This window comes from Peromyscus leucopus, chromosome 15, assembly GCF_004664715.2.
Source record: "Peromyscus leucopus breed LL Stock chromosome 15, UCI_PerLeu_2.1, whole genome shotgun sequence".
Taxonomy (NCBI): domain Eukaryota; kingdom Metazoa; phylum Chordata; class Mammalia; order Rodentia; family Cricetidae; genus Peromyscus; species Peromyscus leucopus.
The window spans coordinates 33384211-33403079 of NC_051076.1; the positions used below are offsets into that span (position 1 = coordinate 33384211).

General features: G+C 44.8%; 1 protein-coding gene across 1 annotated transcript in view; it reads right to left on the reverse strand.

Moving 5' to 3' along the window:
- Nucleotides 1–4331: 4331 nt before the first annotated feature.
- Adcy10 (adenylate cyclase 10) overlaps nucleotides 4332–18869 on the reverse strand; it is a 95414-nt gene continuing 80876 nt past the window's right edge. Inside the window, exons 28-34 of the mRNA XM_028864382.2 lie at nucleotides 17012–17216; nucleotides 16835–16931; nucleotides 15188–15303; nucleotides 12735–12852; nucleotides 9844–10033; nucleotides 7939–8127; nucleotides 4332–4704 (exon numbers count right to left, since the gene is read on the reverse strand). Of these exons, the coding sequence (XP_028720215.1) occupies nucleotides 4543–4704; nucleotides 7939–8127; nucleotides 9844–10033; nucleotides 12735–12852; nucleotides 15188–15303; nucleotides 16835–16931; nucleotides 17012–17216 (1077 nt within the window). The 3' untranslated portion in view covers nucleotides 4332–4542. The remainder of the gene's footprint in view (nucleotides 4705–7938; nucleotides 8128–9843; nucleotides 10034–12734; nucleotides 12853–15187; nucleotides 15304–16834; nucleotides 16932–17011; nucleotides 17217–18869) is intronic.

Genomic DNA, 18869 nt, shown 5'->3' on the forward strand with positions numbered 1-18869 from the left:
ATTTCCACGGGGAGCTGGTGCCCTCTTCTGGCTGCTAGGCACCAGGCATGCACGCAGTGCATTTACATGCGTGCCTGCAAAACATGTTTGTTTTTTAAAGCTTAAGTATATTCTAAGTTCAAGTTAAAAAGAACTTGACTCTTTGGGTGATCGAACTACTTAAAGACAAAAAAGGCTGGTTTCCTGGTGGATGAGCAGGGGAAGAGAGGACAGTTCTGTACTGACTGTCCAGATGACCTCAATGAAGAATGGGCTGCAAGCTCTTTGAATCTGTGTAAAATCACAAGTATATAAATATGACAGAGGCGGGTAAACAGTCTACAGGACAGAGGAGATTAATGGGAGCAGGAAGGAATGGAAAGGGGAAAGGGAGGGTTAAAGGGGGATATGTTCAACACTCAGTACACAGTTATACAAAGGGTTTAAAACCCCGAATCTACGTGGAGTTGAAGACAGAAGGAACTGTTGTGATGGACGCGTTTGCTTTTTGTGACATCGTCAAAATGGCTTGGTTTCAAAGGTGTTCAGCTGTGTCGTATCTGGAACCCTACCTAATCTGAACCTAGTTTTCATGTTTAAAAAAAGATTCATGTTTTCACTGTCTTTACAAAAGAATTTATTTTCTCATTTTTTGGTATAATACAGATTTAAAAAATATATATATAGCTTTTATGTTGACAAAAGCGTAATCTCTCAAAATAAAGTGCATTGAGAGTACCTATATTTTCTTTTCTTTTTTCTTTTTTTTCCAAGACAGGATTTCTCTGTGTAGCTTAGGTGCTCACTCTGTAGACCAGGCTGGCCTCGAACTCACAGAGATCTGCCTACCTCTGCCTCCTGAGTGCTGGGATTAAAGGTGTGCGCCACCACCACCCAGCAAGTACCTATATTTTCAAACCAAATTCTTATAACCCAAACAAAAAACTTTTTCCTAAGGAAAGAAAATTAACTGGGTCAGGCATAGTTACTGTTTCTGTTGATAACAAAAAGGTTAAAGTGCAGTAAATTAAACATTTTAAAAGGCTGGGAAGACGGCTCAGCTGTTAAGAGAGTGGATTCAGCTCCCCGCAATCACTCCGGGTGGCTCACACCTCTCTATAACTCCAGTTCCAGGGGTTCCAAAGCCCTCATGGGCACCTGCACGCATATGCAGCTCCCACCACATAATTAAAAGTAATAAATATTTAAAATATTCAACAGTTTTGTATTTTTTGCTATTGAAAGGGAAATGGACAACATTACAGTAACTCCTACTTGAGTACCATTTCCATTTCTAATCCTTAAAATAAAAAGAAAGCCTCATAGTGGCGCACGCCTTTAATCCTAGCACTCAAAAGGCAGAAGCCCATGGATCTCTGGGAGTTCGAGGCCAGCCTGGTCTACAGAGTGAGTTCCAGGACAGCCAGAACGGCACACTAAGACCCTGTCTTGAAAAAACAAGCCAACAACAACAAAAAGAAATAAGACCTGTTTATGGAGATAAAGCCTATAAAGTCAGAATTTCTAGTAGGTCTGATATTTTGTTCCTATCACTTTTTAATAATTTCTGTCACACTAGAAAATCTTGTTAGAAAATTTAAAGGAACCCCATATTGTTATCTAATTTCTTCTGTAATGTAACTTCCTACTTTTCAAACTAAAATTAAAAGATAATAGATTTGTTAAAGTACTCTAGTTTTAATTAACAATTTTTTTCAAGATGGGGTCTCTTTTCACAGTGCCCTGGCAGCCCTGGAACTCAACTCACTCTGTAGACGAGGCTGGTTTTGAACTCAGAGATCCGCCTGTCTCTGCCTCCTGACTGCTGGGATTAAAGGCGTGCGCCACCATGCCATGCCTTCTAAACTTTTAATTTTTTAAGGTTTATTATTATGATTTTTTTGATTGTATATGTTTTGCTTTACATATTTTTTATTACTGCATGCTGTGACCTTGAGCGAAGGACATCAGATCCTGTAACTGGAGTTTCCTGCCCTGCCACAGTCAGGACAAACTCTGCACTAGTCCACAGCGCTAGACCAACAATAAACACAGACACTTATATTGCTTTCAAATTGTATGCGTGCAGGCTTTTGCTAACTGTTTTTATTTAATTAATCATTTCTACAATTATATGAGTGTGTGCTTATCGCGTTCACAGCTGCTGTCATGGCGGCTGCTGTGTCTCTGTATTACGGCGCTGCAGCATCTCTGGTCATTGCGCGCTGCAGCATCTCTCTCTCAGCTTTTTTATTTCTTCTCTGCTGTGTATTTTCTGTAGCAGGCCGATCAGGTTTTTTATTACCATCAGAACACTTGACATACAGACCATCCCCAGCACAGCAAAGTGCAACCATCTCACATGCATCAGGCATGGCTAATCATCCTATAGGACTGTGTAACCACAAGAAAAGAAGGCTACAGGACATACAGAAATCCACAGATCCTTTGGAAGTAGAGTCACAGACAATTGTGAACTGTCATATGGGTTCTGGGAACCAAACTGGGAACCTCTGGAAGAGCAGCCAGTGCTCTTAATTAACCACTGAACCATCTCTTCAGCTCCCAATAATCCAATTTTAAATAAAATAGCTCATAGAATACACATACCTGTAAAAGCAGGGTAAAACATGGCTGATCTGGTTTCTTTTACTTACTTATTTTGGTTTTTTGAGACAGGATTTCTCTGTGTAGTCTTGGCTGTCCAGGAATTCACTCTGTAGACCAGGCCTGCCTCTGCCTCCCAAGCGCTGGGACTAAAGGTGTGCACCACCACTGCTAGGCTAGTTTCTTTTTAAATATGTAAATTTTGGTGGTTTAACATGCCTGCTTCCTCTTCTTCTGCCTTAACTTGGTTAAGCCAGACAGTGTTCTTGGCTATTTTAATTTTTGGTGTATTACTCTTGTTATACCTCCCAATGTCAAGTACAGAGGATAAAAAGCACTGGATCATAATGGCTAGTAGACTCCAATGATACGATCCGGGAGTTTCTTCCTTAACGGCTTTACCAGCTGTTCCTCTCTCCTGAAAAGAGCTGTCCTGTTGGCTACTCAGCCTTTTCTATATCAGATCCTGGGAACAAGCCTTGCTATTGACACTGGAAAGTTAGCATTTAGTTCCTGTATGCATGAAGTGTGATGCTTGGTCAACGTGTGTGTGTGTGTGTGTGTGTGTGTGTGTGTGTGTGTGTGTCTTCCTAGAAAAAAACCACACATCTGGGCGTCTTCTGGAGAGCTTATGGGCAGATTAGAAATTCAGTGATTGTAGGGAGAGGTTGGAATGTTGTGGGTCCATTGCCTAAATACAGTTTATCTTCAGCTCTTTAGCTCCTCCCTGAAGACCTGTTCCTTTTCCCTGCTTCGTGTCTGACCTAACATCCTTGTGACTAACAGGTAAAAACCTTTAGTGCATTCACATTGACAGGCCGCTAACTTCCACCAACAAAAAAGGTTAAGAATACTGTGTAGCCTTGCCCTTATATCTGGGAAATAAAGATGAATACTATTGTGAGTTAAATGTTTTTAACATGCTTACAAACTTGGAGCACATAAAGTATACCCACATCAAAATTACTGTTTCTACTTAAAGCATTTATTTCTGCAGACGTGAGGTGCCAGTGGGCATCCCCACGGCTCTGGAAGATGCACTCGGCCTCTGCAAACTGTATTCTTTCTAATTTGGCTGGTTCCGGAGGTAACAGGGATTTGGCGCTACTTCCAAGACACTGGGCAAACTGAGGCTGATCTCTGGAACCACATACAGGTGAGGGTCAGAACCAACTCCACATTTCTTCTGACCCCTGGCATGGCGTGCCCGAGGTGGCACATAACACAAGACCTCCCTTTACCTTGATACTAGCATTTCTCGTACCGAGGCAGGAGAATGGAACAGACCAAGGGCTGGAAGGCTCCTAGAGCCTTCTGAAGGCTGGAAACACCTCCGAAGTGAGGCCAACGAAAACCAGCTCGCCTGCCGCCACAGCCAAAGCCAGTTTCTGAACATGACAGTACTTATTATTCTACTAAAACAGCCCCCTGGGTAGAGTTAAGATGCTAATGAAAGGTACAACATACGAAGCTGTCTGGAGAACTGCGTATCGGCAAGATATGTGGAAAAGCGCGGACCCTTTGTGCACACCTGCCCTTGGAGCTACCAAACTTTTTCTTGCTCCAGCCCAGTTCCTCCTGCGTGTGGAAGTGCGCTACCCCTTACTGAGCTTTGCTTCTCTTGGGACTGCAAGTCTCTGCCAACCCTTCCTTCAGGGACACCAAAACCCTCCGGCCCCTGATACTGATCGATATGATTGGATTTTGCATGGACTGAGCACCACAGATTAAGCAAACAGCCTGAGAAAAGATACACAGCCTTGCCTTTATATCCGGCAGCTGTGCGAAGTTAAATAAAGCAAGGCAGGTGCTGACCGATGCTAACCGACTAGGAAGGTTCCAGATCTGAACCTGGAGGGGCTGGCTATGGAGGAAGGACAATAATGGATCATGGCAAAAAAAGAAAAAAAGAAAAAAAATGGTTCTTACTGCAATCTTATTCTTGTTCATGAAATATTAGAAAGGATTGTCCAGGATATTAACTCTCATCAGGAATTTGTTCCTTTGAACATCCTGAAGGGCTATATTGCCTGATGCGATTTGATCCCATGTTGGAAGACTCAAGACGGTCTGAAGCCAGTGATCTCCCATGAACTCCGAGGCTGAGTACCACCATTCCTGAGAGGAAGGAAAGAGAACACAGGCCTAGTCAGTACTCCTGGCATGTGGAAGACCGACCAGATTCCAAAAATGTGTCCCTGAGCGTGTTTTGTTTTGAGATAGGGTCTCACTGTGCAGCCTTGGCTGGGCTAACCTTGAACTTGGGCTGGTTCTCCTGCCTGTGTCTGGAGACCTAGAATTATAGGCTTGTACTGCCACACATGGCTCTGGCTCCTTTGAGCTTTTAAAAACAGGGGAATTCACAGACAAAGGGGATCTTTTTTTCTTTCTTTCTTTTTCGGTTTTTCAAGATAGCCCTAGCTGTCCTGGAACTCACTCTGTAGCCCAGGCTGGCTTCAAACTCAGAGATCTGCCTTCCTCTGCCTCCTGAGTGCTGAGATTAAAGGTGTGCACCACCAGCTGGCTTCTTTTTTCATTTTCTTTGTTTTTCTTATCTCTCTCTTTCTTTCTTGTTTTGGTTTTTGAGAGGGTTCCTACAACCAAAGCTGGCCTTGAATTCTCCACGTAGCTGAGGATGACCTTGAACTCCTGATCCTCCTGGCTCTACCTCTCCAGCATTGGGATTGAAGGCTTGCATTAACATGCACACCTGATAAAAATGATTTTTGTTGTCCAAACCAGTAGAACTTGGGCGCATCTTCAGATAAGCACACATAATCGCACATGTAGTTGCTTATTTCACAATACCGTGCTAGGTGCAGAGCCCGAGTTTTACCTTTGAGGTGTTCCCACGTGGACAACAAAAGGAATGTGAAGAAGCCACAGAGATGGGGAGAGACTGAGTACTAAGGGGGTTTGCATGTGGGAATTCTCTGAAGTGTAACAAGAAATGCAAAGCTCTGAGCTGCGCGAATATAGGCCCTCTGTTGGTAAGGTCTATGATTACTGTGCTTGGAATGTGTGTCTATTCCCCCACAATCCACATGCTGGAGGCCAACCCCTAAGGTGATAGTACTGAATGTCAGGGATTTGGGTGATTGGGTTCTGAGGGCTTTGGGGTTTATATCCTTACAAAAGAACGACGAGAGAACAACTTCCCCCCTTCCATTCTTTGGACAGGCAAAAAGTAGGGAGAATAGAAAGACCGGGAAAATTAAGAGAACACCAGAAAGGAAGGTGTGGTGATATATGGTTTGCAATCTAAGAAAAAAAAAAACTTGCCTGAAGATCAGAGGACAGAGCCAGCCACAGAGTTAGCCACAGAGGTCAGGCAGTGGTGGCACACACCTTTAATTCTAGCACTCAGGAGGCAGAGGCAGAGATCATCTCAATTTCTGTGAGTTCAAGGCCACACTGAGCTACATGAGATGAATCCAGTCTAAAAGAGAAACAGAGCCAGGCAGTGGTGGCACACACCTTTAATTCCAGCACTTGGGATCACACACCTTTAATCCCAGCACTAGGAAGGTTGAAACAGGAAGTGATATGGCTGGGCAGAGAAAGGAATATACTTTGCGGGAGGAGACAGGAGTTTGGCCCTGCTCTTCCCTCCTCTTTCAGGCTGAGGAGTTGGTGAGGAAAGAGGTGGTGGTGGCTGTGACTTGCTCTGTTTCTCTGATCTTTCAGCTTTTGCTCTGATATCTGGCTCCAGGTTTTTATTACAAGACCAACTGGGATTCGTGCTACAGGGAGGGCTGCTTACTCTGGAGCAGTGGTTCACAACCTGTGGGTCGCAACTGCGTTGGGAATCCATGACCCTTTCACAGGAGTTGCCTAAGACCACCAGATATTTACATTATCATTCATGACAGTAACAAAAAGACAGTTAGGAAGTGGCCATGAAAATAACTGTCTGGTTGGGGGTCAGCACACCATGAGGAACTGTGTTAAAGGGTCGCAGCGTCAGGAAGGTGAGAACCGCTGTTCTAGAATCTGGCTGAAGTGAAGAATGCCCATTCAGTCAACAAAATGAGCTGTGAAGGTTCCAACATAGAGATAAGGTTCCTCTCCCATACAAGTATCTTAAATAGGAATACTAAAATCCTAACAATCCGTGCGGAAGCCCCACAGGTAACTTTGAAGATAGCTTTCTTCCCTCCCTAGCTGTGGAGCTGCAGTTTTCTAGAAACCTCAGAAAAAGACCATAAGCGTCATTTGCAGTTATGTGTGTGTGTGTGTGTGTGTGTGTGTGTGTGTGTGTATAAATAAAAAGTCTTAGCTTCTTTGTGGCAGATGGTGTCATTGTTAGTATTCTGACCCGCCCCTTGGAAACCCGCCCCTTGGGGCCACCCTGTGTCCTGACATAAAAGTCTCATTTTAAGGCAAAACCCCTGCCCTTCCTGTCTCTCTTCCTCTTCCTCTCTTCCTCTTTCTCTCTCTCTCTTCCTCTCTCCACACACCTCTGCTTTCCCTCCCTTCTCTCTTTCTGTCTCTCTCTTTTCTATCTTTCTCTTCATCTCTCTATTATAACAAACACTTTCCACATGGATGCAGTACCTGGGAGTCAGTGACCGTTCGATGCGCCACCGTCTGCTGCTGTTTCTGACCACCGGACTCCCCTGCACATGTGAGATACCCTGGCCCGGCCAGCTGGGGTCCCCCACGTGATATATCATAACAGTCATGCAATCCAACACATCTCCAGGAACCACCTTTGGACAAGGCGATTTCAGAGGCCCCCAGAATCATACAATATATGATTCTCTCTTGAAAAGCTCACCCAGAGTTGTGTGTGTGCTATCATTTTTCTAAGCACTATTAGTGCCCATGCTTAAACCTATGTTTAAGCCTCTTCTTAATACACCCCAGCTCTACTTCTATTTAAGGAGCTAGCCTCAAATTATTTTCAGCATCAATGTCAAGAATCCTAGCTTCACTTGAGTGGAGGTCTCTGTAGAGAATTCAGGTGACAGGTGGCAGAGTAGGCCCATGTCTCTGGTTCCTGCTCCTTCTGCCACTGATGCAGGCATAGCCAGAGGCACATTCAATGAGGGCATCATCCGCATCAGATACTGAATTCTACGCCACAGTCTTAGACTTGCCAGCTTGCAAAACTATGGGCAGTAAACGTCTCGTAAGCCCAAGTGAACTAAGACAAGGACTTACCATGCCTCCTAAAACCCAACTGAGAAGTAGATTCTGAGGTTTCCTCAGAAGGGTGAACGTCCCCACATATGTAAACCCACCACACACACACACACACACACACACACACATGCACGGGCGCGCACACACACATACACACCCACACCCACACCCACACACTGTGGCATGGTGGCTGATGGTACATACCTTGCTCATGCTTAGCCAACATTTCTCCAGCAAATTCCCTTGTGTCTCAGAAAGCTCCAAAGCTGTGTTCAGGAAGAAGTCACAACTGTGCCCATCTCCCATCAGTATGTAGACATAAGCCATCAGATGGTAGAGCCTTGGGTAGAAGACAGGGCCAATGGTGTCTTCAGCCACAAGGCTCTCTAAGGCCTAGAGAAGACAAACAAGCAGTATAACCAGAGGCTGGGGACATAGATGACTCAAATGGTGTAGTGCCTGTCAACAGGAGTTCAATCCCTAGAACCCACATTTCAAAAGCATGGCAAGAGCTGGGCATGGTGACATAAACCTTTCCCCAGCACTTGGAAACAGAATTTGAGGTCAGCCTGGTCTATATAGCAAGTTCCAGGATGGCCAGGGCTACATAGAGAGACCCTGTATCAAATAAGTAAATGAATAGATTAGATAGATAGATAGATAGATAGATAGATAGATAGATAGATAGACAGGCAGACATATTGATAGATAGATTGACTGATAGATATGACATGTGACATGTGTCACATCTGTGACCTGGAATGGTGTCACAAGCTTAAAATCGCAGCCTATTATTGAGGCTATCCCCATAGCTTTCCTAGTAACCACACATCCCCCAAAACACCTCACTGTACCTGTGGTTTTACTTGACTCATGGGAATGAGTCAGTGTTTCCTAGGTATGTGGGAAGGAACTTCATAAAATATTGAAGACCCACTTAATCTGACTTTTGACCTTAGACATTTGGCATATCCTGCAGACAGATCTGTGGTATCCCTGGGTGTGATAGTTTAGGAGTCAATGTGATCTGAATTCTGTCACATGAAGAGATGTGAGGTATGAGCAATTGAGAAGATTGTCTGTCCTAAAATGGATCCCAAAGTAAATCGTTTCAGGCAATTGGAAACCAAAGATCTCAGATGGAGAACTTGGTTGTGAATATGTCCTTAACTCGAGCTCAGATAACAGAACTTGGAGAGGACCTGTGAGGTGGCCCAGAGGGTAAAAGGCACTCATCACCATGGAACCCGAGTCCCATGCCTGGGGAGCCACACGGGCAGCAAAGAACTGGCTTCTGAAAGTGTCCTCTGGGGTCCACAGACACGCTGTCGTATGAAAAGCATGAGCACACACACACACACACACACACACACACACACACACACACACACATCAAGTGTAAAAGAAGCTTAAATAAAAGAATTATAGGCTGAGAGCATGACTGGACTAAGCATCAGTTCCCACAAAAAGACACAAAGGGCTGTCTTGAAATCTTGAACATGGAGACCTCTATGGACAGTGAAGGAATCACATGTAAAATCCCTTAAAACAAACAACAAACAAACAAACAAAACCCCCAATAACAGGCAAAACAATACAGTCATTGATAGTCTATTTGACAGCAAATTTCAACAAATGGAAATATATGTATATCCACATGCAGGAAAAACTTGAGTAGTGGTATCATACAGTGTATAAAAAGTACAATCTCTAAATAGAGCAGTTACAATTTGTGGTTTTATTTAAAATTTGATTACATTTATTGCGTGGAATGTGTGGTGTGTGTGTGTGTGTGTGTGTGTGTGTGTTGCTCACATGTGCTACATTACAACTTATGTGTGAAGGTCAAAGAATTACTTTCAGGACTTTCAGGTTCTCTACTTCCACCATGGGTCAAATTCCGGCCATCAGCCTTGGCAGCAAGTATCTTTACCTGCTGAGCCATCCCTCTGGTCCTTTTTTCTAACTTTTTAGGAGGATTGTCTTGAAAAAACTTTTTACATAAATATGTACAACTTCTGTCATGAGAAGACAGAGAGTCAAGAAGTGGATGGGAGTTCACTAGAGGAGGGGGTCTGCCTGCGCTGGAAAGCAGGGAGCAGGCCTCACCTTGAGGAGCTTAACCCCACTGTTCTGTGCCTTCCTTTCTTCTATTTGCTTCTGGAGGTGGAGAACTTGCCCTTCCATGTACCTCGAGATCCCTTCATAGTAAAGAAATGTTGGGGTTCTTCGCGCCACGAAAGTTTTAGCTTTATTGGAAAATCTGTCGAAGTCGTGCCATTGCTGAAGTCTGGCATACCTGCACAACCAGAGAAGAAATGAAAATCGGCCCTGCTCTCTGGATGGACCTGTTTCCTGAGAGATCTCTCTGAATGTCAACTTTCAATACCTTGGCCCTCTGCCTGCCTCGGGTCTGACACAGCAGAATGGCAGATGAGTGTGGATCCAGTGTTGGATTCACCAAGGTTGGTTTTAAATAAGCAGGGTAGCCGGGCAATGTTATTCATTAAGCGGCGCTGTTACCGTGTGAGAAAAGCCAGGAGGCACGACAAAACCCAGTATCAGAGTTTTGTTGGGGTGGGGTGGGGGAGAGGAAGAGAGCATGGCCAAGTCTACTGGAAAGACACGTGAGGAGAAGGGAGAGAGGGGGCAGGAGGAGAGAGCAAAAGAGAGAGGGGAGGAGTCTCTGACCAGCTTTTTAAGGATCCCCCTGCACATGCGCATGTGGGCTTACCGAGCTATGCCACGCATGCGCAGATTGCGTGACCACGCAGCACGGGTTAGGGTTACGGTTTACGTAGGACCTAAGAGCCTGGCTACTGAACTGCGCTCGTGGGGTCATATAGCTGGAGGAGTGGCCGGAAAGGGTGGGATCATATGATTCCGGAGGAACAGAGCCCCCAGGGGCACCCATGGGGCACTGGCCGCCATCTGTTATGCTCCTTGGACTCGAGGAAGTGAGACAGATCACACACTTCAGACTTGAAGAAGCTGCCCCGTTGCAAGGAGAGGTGGGCCAGCAGTACTGAGCGGCCCGCAGATGGGCCAGCGTCAGCCGTGGATTTCCAGGTCTAACCCAGATCTACTTAGTCAGGCTCTGGGAGTGAGGGCCAGGAATTTGTGCAAACAAGCCCTCTAGGTGATTCTTCTGGCCACTAACTGTGAGAAGTATGGGCTGGGGACACAACTGTTCCAACAACATCCCCACTAGGATGGAGAGCGAGGAGGGATAAGCACAACTGTTAGACGTCAGAGCCTTTGAAAATCAATGTGCATTGGGATACCAGTTTGATATTGAGCCTTCTCCGACAAAAGTAATTTTCTGGATGTTAAGTTTTCCCATGTAATTTAATTTTGTGTTTAAAGCAGGGTCTCATGTAGCCTGGGCCAGCCTTGAACTCCCCACCCTCCTGCCTCTGCCTCCCAAGCACTGGGAACACAGGTGTGAACCACTATGCCCAGTTTCAAATCGTTTATTCCCTTTTAATCAGAAGTCATTTCACTTCAGTTTGGAGTTGCTCTCATTTCATTACAAAGCTTTTGAGGAGTCACACTAGGCAACCTTGTAACGATTATGTTCTTAATTACGTCACCAGCCTGCGTCCCAGCCTAAAAAGCGGGCCTGCCCTCTCTTTCCGCACCCTCTGCTTCCATATTCTCTCCCCTCTGCATTCTCTCTCTCTCTCTCTCTCTCTCTCTCTCTCTCTCTCTCTCTCTCTCTCTCTCTCTCTCTCCCCCCCAATAAAGCTCTAGAAAGGTAACCATGGCTCCTGACTCTCCTCTGTTGGCATGGCCGCCGCCAGGCGCTGCGGCTTAACCAACAAACCTGGCTGTGTATAATGTGAGACGGGAAACAGAACGGGGGTCTCAGTCTAGGAGATAACACAGAATTTGGTTGTTTTCTGATTTACCTTGAAGCCGTACGTACTGTTCGTCCCATTCTTGAAGGCATGGCCCTAGCTACAGGCTTATTAGGCTGGAAACAGTACTTCCTCCTCTCTCCTGAGTGTCGTATGGGCAAAGAGGCAGGGTATTTCCCCTCTGCTCTCACTTCTCCAATCAAGGAGTGACTTGGTTGGCTGCTGATTTGGGAGACACTGAGATAAGCATATCTCAGCACCTGTGTGGTCTCTGACACAAGAACCAGTGAGGCCGACAGGGAACATGGCATTGAGTTTCTTGGCCATGGGACAGAAAGAGCCTGCCTTGATTGGGAACCCTGTGGTTTATAGTTCCACCGCCGAGTAATTAGGTCTAATGCTGAAGCTTCGGGGTTATTCTCTGCAGACGTTATATTAGCCCATATCCTCCAACATCACTACCTCAAAATAACATTTTCCCATCTGTTTAGATCTGGGCAGGTGTATGTGGGCAAGTGGTGCTATTTTTTCTTCCTGAACCATAGCACGTCTTAGAAATTGGTACAGTTATCCTTCAATAGCTCCTCAGTGCCGGGATGCCCCTAGCCCATAGATGCTCAAATTCACAGATGCTCAAAACTCTTCCACAAAATGGTGCAGCATTCACCAACCCCATGCACATCTTCCTGCCTCATCACTGGGTTACTGATAATATCAACTGCGATGTAACACTATGTAAACAGTTGTTACATTTATTGTTTAAGGAGTAATGACTAGGAAGCAGTCTCCACATGTTCAGGACACTTGAAACTTTCCTCCATGCCTCATAGCTTCTCTCTTAGGCGCACAGAATCCACAGACACAAAACTGGCCGCCCAAGCTGTCTATGCTGGGGGCTTTGTATTCCTGTGCCATTGAGACAGCTGAGACAAAATTACTTTTCTGTCCTCGGCTGAAGGTTTCTAGAGGATGGATCTGGATCCCTCGGGTGGCTTTCTCTATAAATATTCCCTGGCACCTTTAAGCTGTTTCAGATGTAAACTATGAATGTTTTCTTTCTTTTAAAGAACTTCATTGAACTCTTCTTTGGGATTTAACTTTTTCACTTGAGAAAGGAAATGGCATGCAACACATTGTTACCAGACAGCGATGCAGGAGTAAAGTCCCAGGAGCAGTCCACTCTGGAACTTGAGGATTCTGTTGTCTTCATTGTTGTGTACGAATTCCAAACATTCTTCAAATGTTCTATAAATGAAGCCTAGAAAGGAGAGAAACAGAGTGATCTTGTGGTAGCATGGCGTGGGGATGGGGGAGGCAGAGTCTTGCCGGCCTTTGGTTTGCAATAGAATTTCCCACTGCAGAGGACTTGCCCACTTCTGTGTTGGACCCAACAATATGTGACTGACATAAAAAAAATCTTTTAGAATGTTTTTGACTTAGCAGATCGCAAGCTTCTACCATCTCAAGCTTAAAGCTAAGAGTGTCGCCAGACAACCTCTGAGGCCTATAGCAGAGGTCTGTCCACTTTCCTGTAATGGATCTCTCTGACGTTCCTACTTATATACTTGAAAAGCACCTTGATTTATGACTTTCCTTGTAATATTATTATAAAAGAGTTCAAGGAACTGGTTCCATGTTGGAGCATAGAATTGTGTTCCTGGGCCATCGTCTTTCATGTTTGGCTCCAGAATAAAGTCTTTCTTATCCTCTGAGTTAAGAGCTGTTTTTGTGTGGACATTAGCAGCAGCTACTAATGCCTGTGAGGGCAATTCTCAACAGGCTAACCATTGTAGGCTTGTAAAAGCCTAAACCTAGCAATACATTGTCACTGAACCATGTTCCCGCTCAAGAATCATGCAACCAAGTTACAAAAGATCTCATAAAGTTTTAAGTAAATTTACAATTTTGTTGGGCCAAGTGCTGGGTAGTTTTGTTTGTTTGTTTTGTTTTGTTGTTGTCAATTTAACATAAGCTAGAGTCATCTAGGAAGAGGGAACCTCAATTAAGAATATGCCTCTATCAGTCCTGTAGGTCCTGATGTGGGAAGGTCCAGCCCATGGTGGTAGGTGGTTCTGGGTTGTGTTAAAAAATAGTCTAAGCAAGTCAGAAGAACAAGCCAGTGAGCAGCATTCTTTCATGACTTCCGCTTCTGTTCCTGCCTCCAGGTTCCTACCTTGAGTTCCTGCCCTGACTTCCTTAATAATGAATTGTAACCACGAAGGTGAAATGCATCCCCCCCCCGTTGCTATTGGTCATGGTGTTTTATCACAGCAACAAAAACCAAACAACGGCAGGCCACACTCATGGCTATGTTGCCTGCAGGCCATGTGTTGGGCATGCTTTTCCACATGAAGTCATCACTAAATCCTGCAAAAATTAAATACTCCCGGTAAAAGGCACATTGTAAAACGATGCCAGTGACTACACTCATTCAGAAATTGATTCAGGGGTTGGAGATTTAGCTCAGTGGTAGAGTACTTGCCTAGCAAGCGCGAGGCCCTGGGTTCGATCCTCAGCTCAAAAAAAGAAAAAAAAAAAAGAAGTTGATCCAACAGCTCGGACCTACAAGCTTCTGTTGAGCTGAAACCTCTAGCTCCCGCCTGCTTGATCCGGAAAGCCCCATTCCTGTCTCTCCTTGCTCTCTCCAAACCCCACCCTCTAAGAGAATTTTCCAACAAAGAAAAGGCACCAAAAAGCCCAATTCTGTCTTTTAGCAGCTGTGGCAGTTCCTCCTCTGAAGATGCTGGTAGCTGAGACCCTGCCTAAAGAGGTCAGCTTTTGACCATCCTTGGGCACAACCCCAGCTTGTGGAGAACACATTGTCACCCCTCACTTCCGGGGTGTATTAGTTCCCTGCTTTGGTTAGGGCACGTGACTTCTCCTCCCGATCTCTGGGGCTGGAGGGCTCACCCGGGAGTTGCTTTGCTCAAATAAACCTGTCCTTTGGCTTTTCCACCTTGGTTTGCTCTAGATTACTGTGTAGGTGGACAGACCTATTATCTTGTTACAGAAAACCCATTCTCTTCCTCTAGATTTTTACTATCCTTTGTCACTGATCTCCCCAGCCCCACCTCAGCCCCAAGCACAACTTTTTCCCCTACTTCAAGACAGAGTCTCACTATGCAGTTCTGGCTGTCCTGGAACTCACTGTATAGATCAGGCTGGCCTTGAACTCCCAGACATCTGCCTGCCCCTACCATCCCACTGCTGTGATTAAAGATGTGCACTACTACCCCTGGCATTCAATGTTCCCTTACGATTTTGCTAAATAATTGTTGCTAAATAGCTCCTTGAATCATATCACTAGGCTCTCTCCATCCCTGAACACTAAGTCGGTGGCCCCAAAGCCCTGAGAGTTGCCTCATCACTCCAGCATGGGGATTCACTCCCATTTCCTTTTTTTTTTTTTGGACAGGGTTTCTCTGTGTAGCTTTGCACCTTTCCTGGATCTCACTCTGTAGACCAGGCTGGCCTTGAACTCACAGAGATCCGCCTGCCTCTGCCTCCCGAGTGCTGGGATTAAAGGCATGTGCCACCACCGCCCCACTCCCATTTCTTTTAGTTCCTGAAGCCAGAATAAATTGCATGCTTACCAGAATAAAGCATGATGTCCAAACAGACAAAATAGAAAAATGCCTTGCTGAAAATGTGCTCTTCTGTTACAGAAAAGTCCCACAACAATTCTAGAACCTGGATCAATTGCTTGTATCTGTGGAAGAGAATGAGAAAGCAGTGAGAGGAAAGGATGGAGTTCAGTCCTGGTCTAGGTTAGTCATGAGCAGTAATTCAGAAACAAATACAACTCTTAGACTTCAGCTGAGGGGTGTGGTGGTGCACACTTTTAATCCTAGCACTCAGGAGGCAGAGGCAGGAGGATCTTTGAGTTTAAGGTCAGCCTGCTCTACAGAGTGAGTTCCAGGACTGCCAGGGCTGTTACACAGAGAAACCCTGTCTTGAAAAAACAAAACAAAACAAAACAAAAACAAAAACAACAAAAACAAAAAACAGACTTGAAACCTTCCCTTGCTCAGAACTAGAACCTTAGTCTCCAGCTGGATCCCCCCAACAGTTCTTTTAGGGATCCTCCAGACCAGGGAGATTAGAGTCAGGCCAAATAGGCCAGGATCTTTGAATCTTTGTTGCTGTTCTTCAGGCATGCACAGTGCTTTCTTTAACTTCCCTGTACCTGGCAGTGATAGAGGCCTAGTTCCCACAATAGGTGTGACTGATTGGCCTTCTGTCCCTGGCGAGAGTAACCAGATCAGAGATAATGAACACAAAAGAACTCCATTAAAAGAATTAATGGGGAGGGGGAGTAATATTGATAGATAAAAGATGACGGTTATCAGTTACATTATCTTGCCATGAACTGCACTTCCTTTCCTATGCTATGGTCAGGGTGAAACAAGTCAGAACCCCCAAACAGCTTTCTGTTCTAGTGAGCTTTGCCACCTGGATAGCCTAGCGTCATCTGAGAGAAGAGCTTCCTGACTGAGGAATTGCCTAGATCAGATTGATGTGTGGGCATGCCTGTGGAGGATTGTCTTGATTATTAATTGATCATAGAGGGCTACTGGGGGAGTCACCATCTCTAGTTCTAGAAGCTAGCTAACCCTGGACTGGAGAGAGAAAAAGAGAGCAAGACTGCTGTGGAATAATCCTTTTATACACTGAAGATTTGTCATTGTGATGGGTTTAATAAAGAAGCTGACTGGCCAATACCTGAACAGGGTAAAGTTAGGCAAGAAAGTCAAACTGAGAATGATGGGAAGAAGGGCTGAGTCAGAAGGGTCACTAGCAGATGCAGAGAGAAGCAAGATGGAGATGCAATACTGAGAAAAGGTACCAAGCCATGAGGCAAAGCATAGATAAGAAATATAGGTTAACATAAATGTAAGAGTTTAGTAACAAGCCTGAGTTATTAGCCAATCATTTACAATTAATATTTCTATTGGTCAAGCACTTAAATTAATATTCTGTTTCTGAGTAATTATTTGAGAGTGGCCATGGCACAGGAAAACTCTGCCTACACAAGCCAGCAAGAAGCCATGGTTTCTGTTCAGGTTCCTGCTTGAGTTTCTGCCCCAAATTTCCTCAAGGGTGGACTGTGACCCAGAAGTGTAGGCTGAAGTAAACACTACCACTACCACCACCACCCCTGCTTTTGGGCAGAGTGTTCTATCACAGCAACAGGAAGGAAAGTAGAGTCCTAACTTTGGAAAATGCTTTAGGACAAATACCTGCTTTTCAAGAAGAGAGATTTACTCAGTCTGCAGAGAACCATATGGTATTTGTTGGGATTCTGGAGAAGAGACCACATCTTATAGGCTCGGAAACCTGGGAAGAAAGCAAATGGGTGGTGTGTCTGGAGTTATCACATGTAACTTTATGCCCTTTCTTGCCTAGCTAGCGTTTACCTAACTCAATGGCCAAGTCCAGATGACCCATTAATAACTTGATATGGCCCAGTGTATCAGCCGCATAAGCCATGATTTTGATGGCCTCGCCTTTCACGGGGAGGTTCAAGAGCTGCTCCATGACCAGGGTTTCATATTTGAACCACACACCCTGGTATCCAGTCAAATGGTGGTACAGTGAATAGTCCAGAAAAGCCTTGATGATCTACAAGGGCACAACAGAGAGAGAAGGAGAAAAACTGAGGAAGAATCCAAAGGTGAGAGACTCAGTGCCTACCAGGAAACTCTGCTTATTAAATTTGGACTGTAGCTAGTCATTGGGCCAATGCCATGGACTTAGGTGCAGAAGCCAACTAGGTGTCTGCCACCTGCTTACTGTCTTCCAGGATAAGCTGCATGGTCTTGTTTGTATACAGTCTTTAAAAAAATACAAACATTTTAATTCGTATGAAAAATAAAAACAATAAGTTATACACATGGATAAATGGCTGCACAGCACAAGACTGAGCAGATGCAATCAGGTCTACACAGTAGGTAGTTAGGTTAAGGTAGAGGGAGCATTTGAGAGAGAAGAATTGGCCTTTCTTATGCATTGCTTTTGTGATGCATAAGAAATGTAATGGTTTGCTTAGTCTGTCTGATAAAGGACTAATTTAAAACATAATTGGAGATTTGAGAAGTTGCTTACTCTTTAATCAAATCTTTAAAATGAGAAAGTTGCCTCAGAATATAAATGCTTAGAGAAATGCAAAGACAAAAGAATTCCTTTTGAAGAATCAGTTTACACACACACACACACACACACACACACACACACACACACGCACGCACGCACATGCACGCGCGCGCGCGCACACACACACATACATACATACATACATACATACATAATACATCTATAAACTGCTCTGAAAAATAAAGACAGGAGAATAGACTAATAATGGATTCTCTAATAGTCCAAGTATTTATTATGTTGGGGTGATTGTACAGGGGAGGCTTTATAAGACTTTTTTTTTTTAAAGATTTGTTTATTTATTATGCATACAGTGCTCTGCCTGCATGTACCCCTGCAGGCCAGAAGAGGGCACCAGATCTCATTACAGATGGTTGTGAGCCACCATGTGGTTGCTGGGAATTGAACTCAGGACCTTTGGAAGAGCAGCCAGTGCCTTTAACGATCTCTCCAGCCCCCCTTTTAAGGCTTTTTCCAGGAGGACCTTTCTTCCTGGAATTCCTCACAATCTGTCACAGGCAAGTCTCTAGGTACTTGTTAAATCACAAAGTTCTTTTTTGCAAATTCCAAATTCCTGGTGTGAACATGCACAATGCAGTAGCAAAGGAAGCTTGGCCATACATGGCGGGGGTGGGGGTGGGGCAAATGACAAGTCAACAGCAGCAATAGTCTCTAGTCTCTGGACTTCCTGTATGTGGACCAAGAGAACAGAGTCGGACTGCTTCATCTCGTGGGGCCAATAGAAAGCTCAGGGCTTGCCTGGGTGGCTTGCCTGGGTGGCTTGCTGGTGGTCACACTGAGGATGGGTCTGGAAGCCACTCTCTGGGTTCTCATCTAGTCCTTCTGTTATCTTAAACTGTCCATGGCTGGATTCCATCTTTTGAAAGAGAACTATCTTTTTCCATTTAGCTTCTTGGATGCTCATTCTCTGAATATACTACTGAGTTTACCAGAGGCATCATATGTGACACTACATCTCGGTGAAGATGAGCTGAACATCTAATTATCAAAGCAGGCCTAGTGGCACATACCTGTAATCCCAGTACTCAAGATACTGCAAGGTGGGGGCCAGCCTAGGCTATAGAGTGAGGCCTGTCTCAAATGTCTCAAACAAACAAACAAACA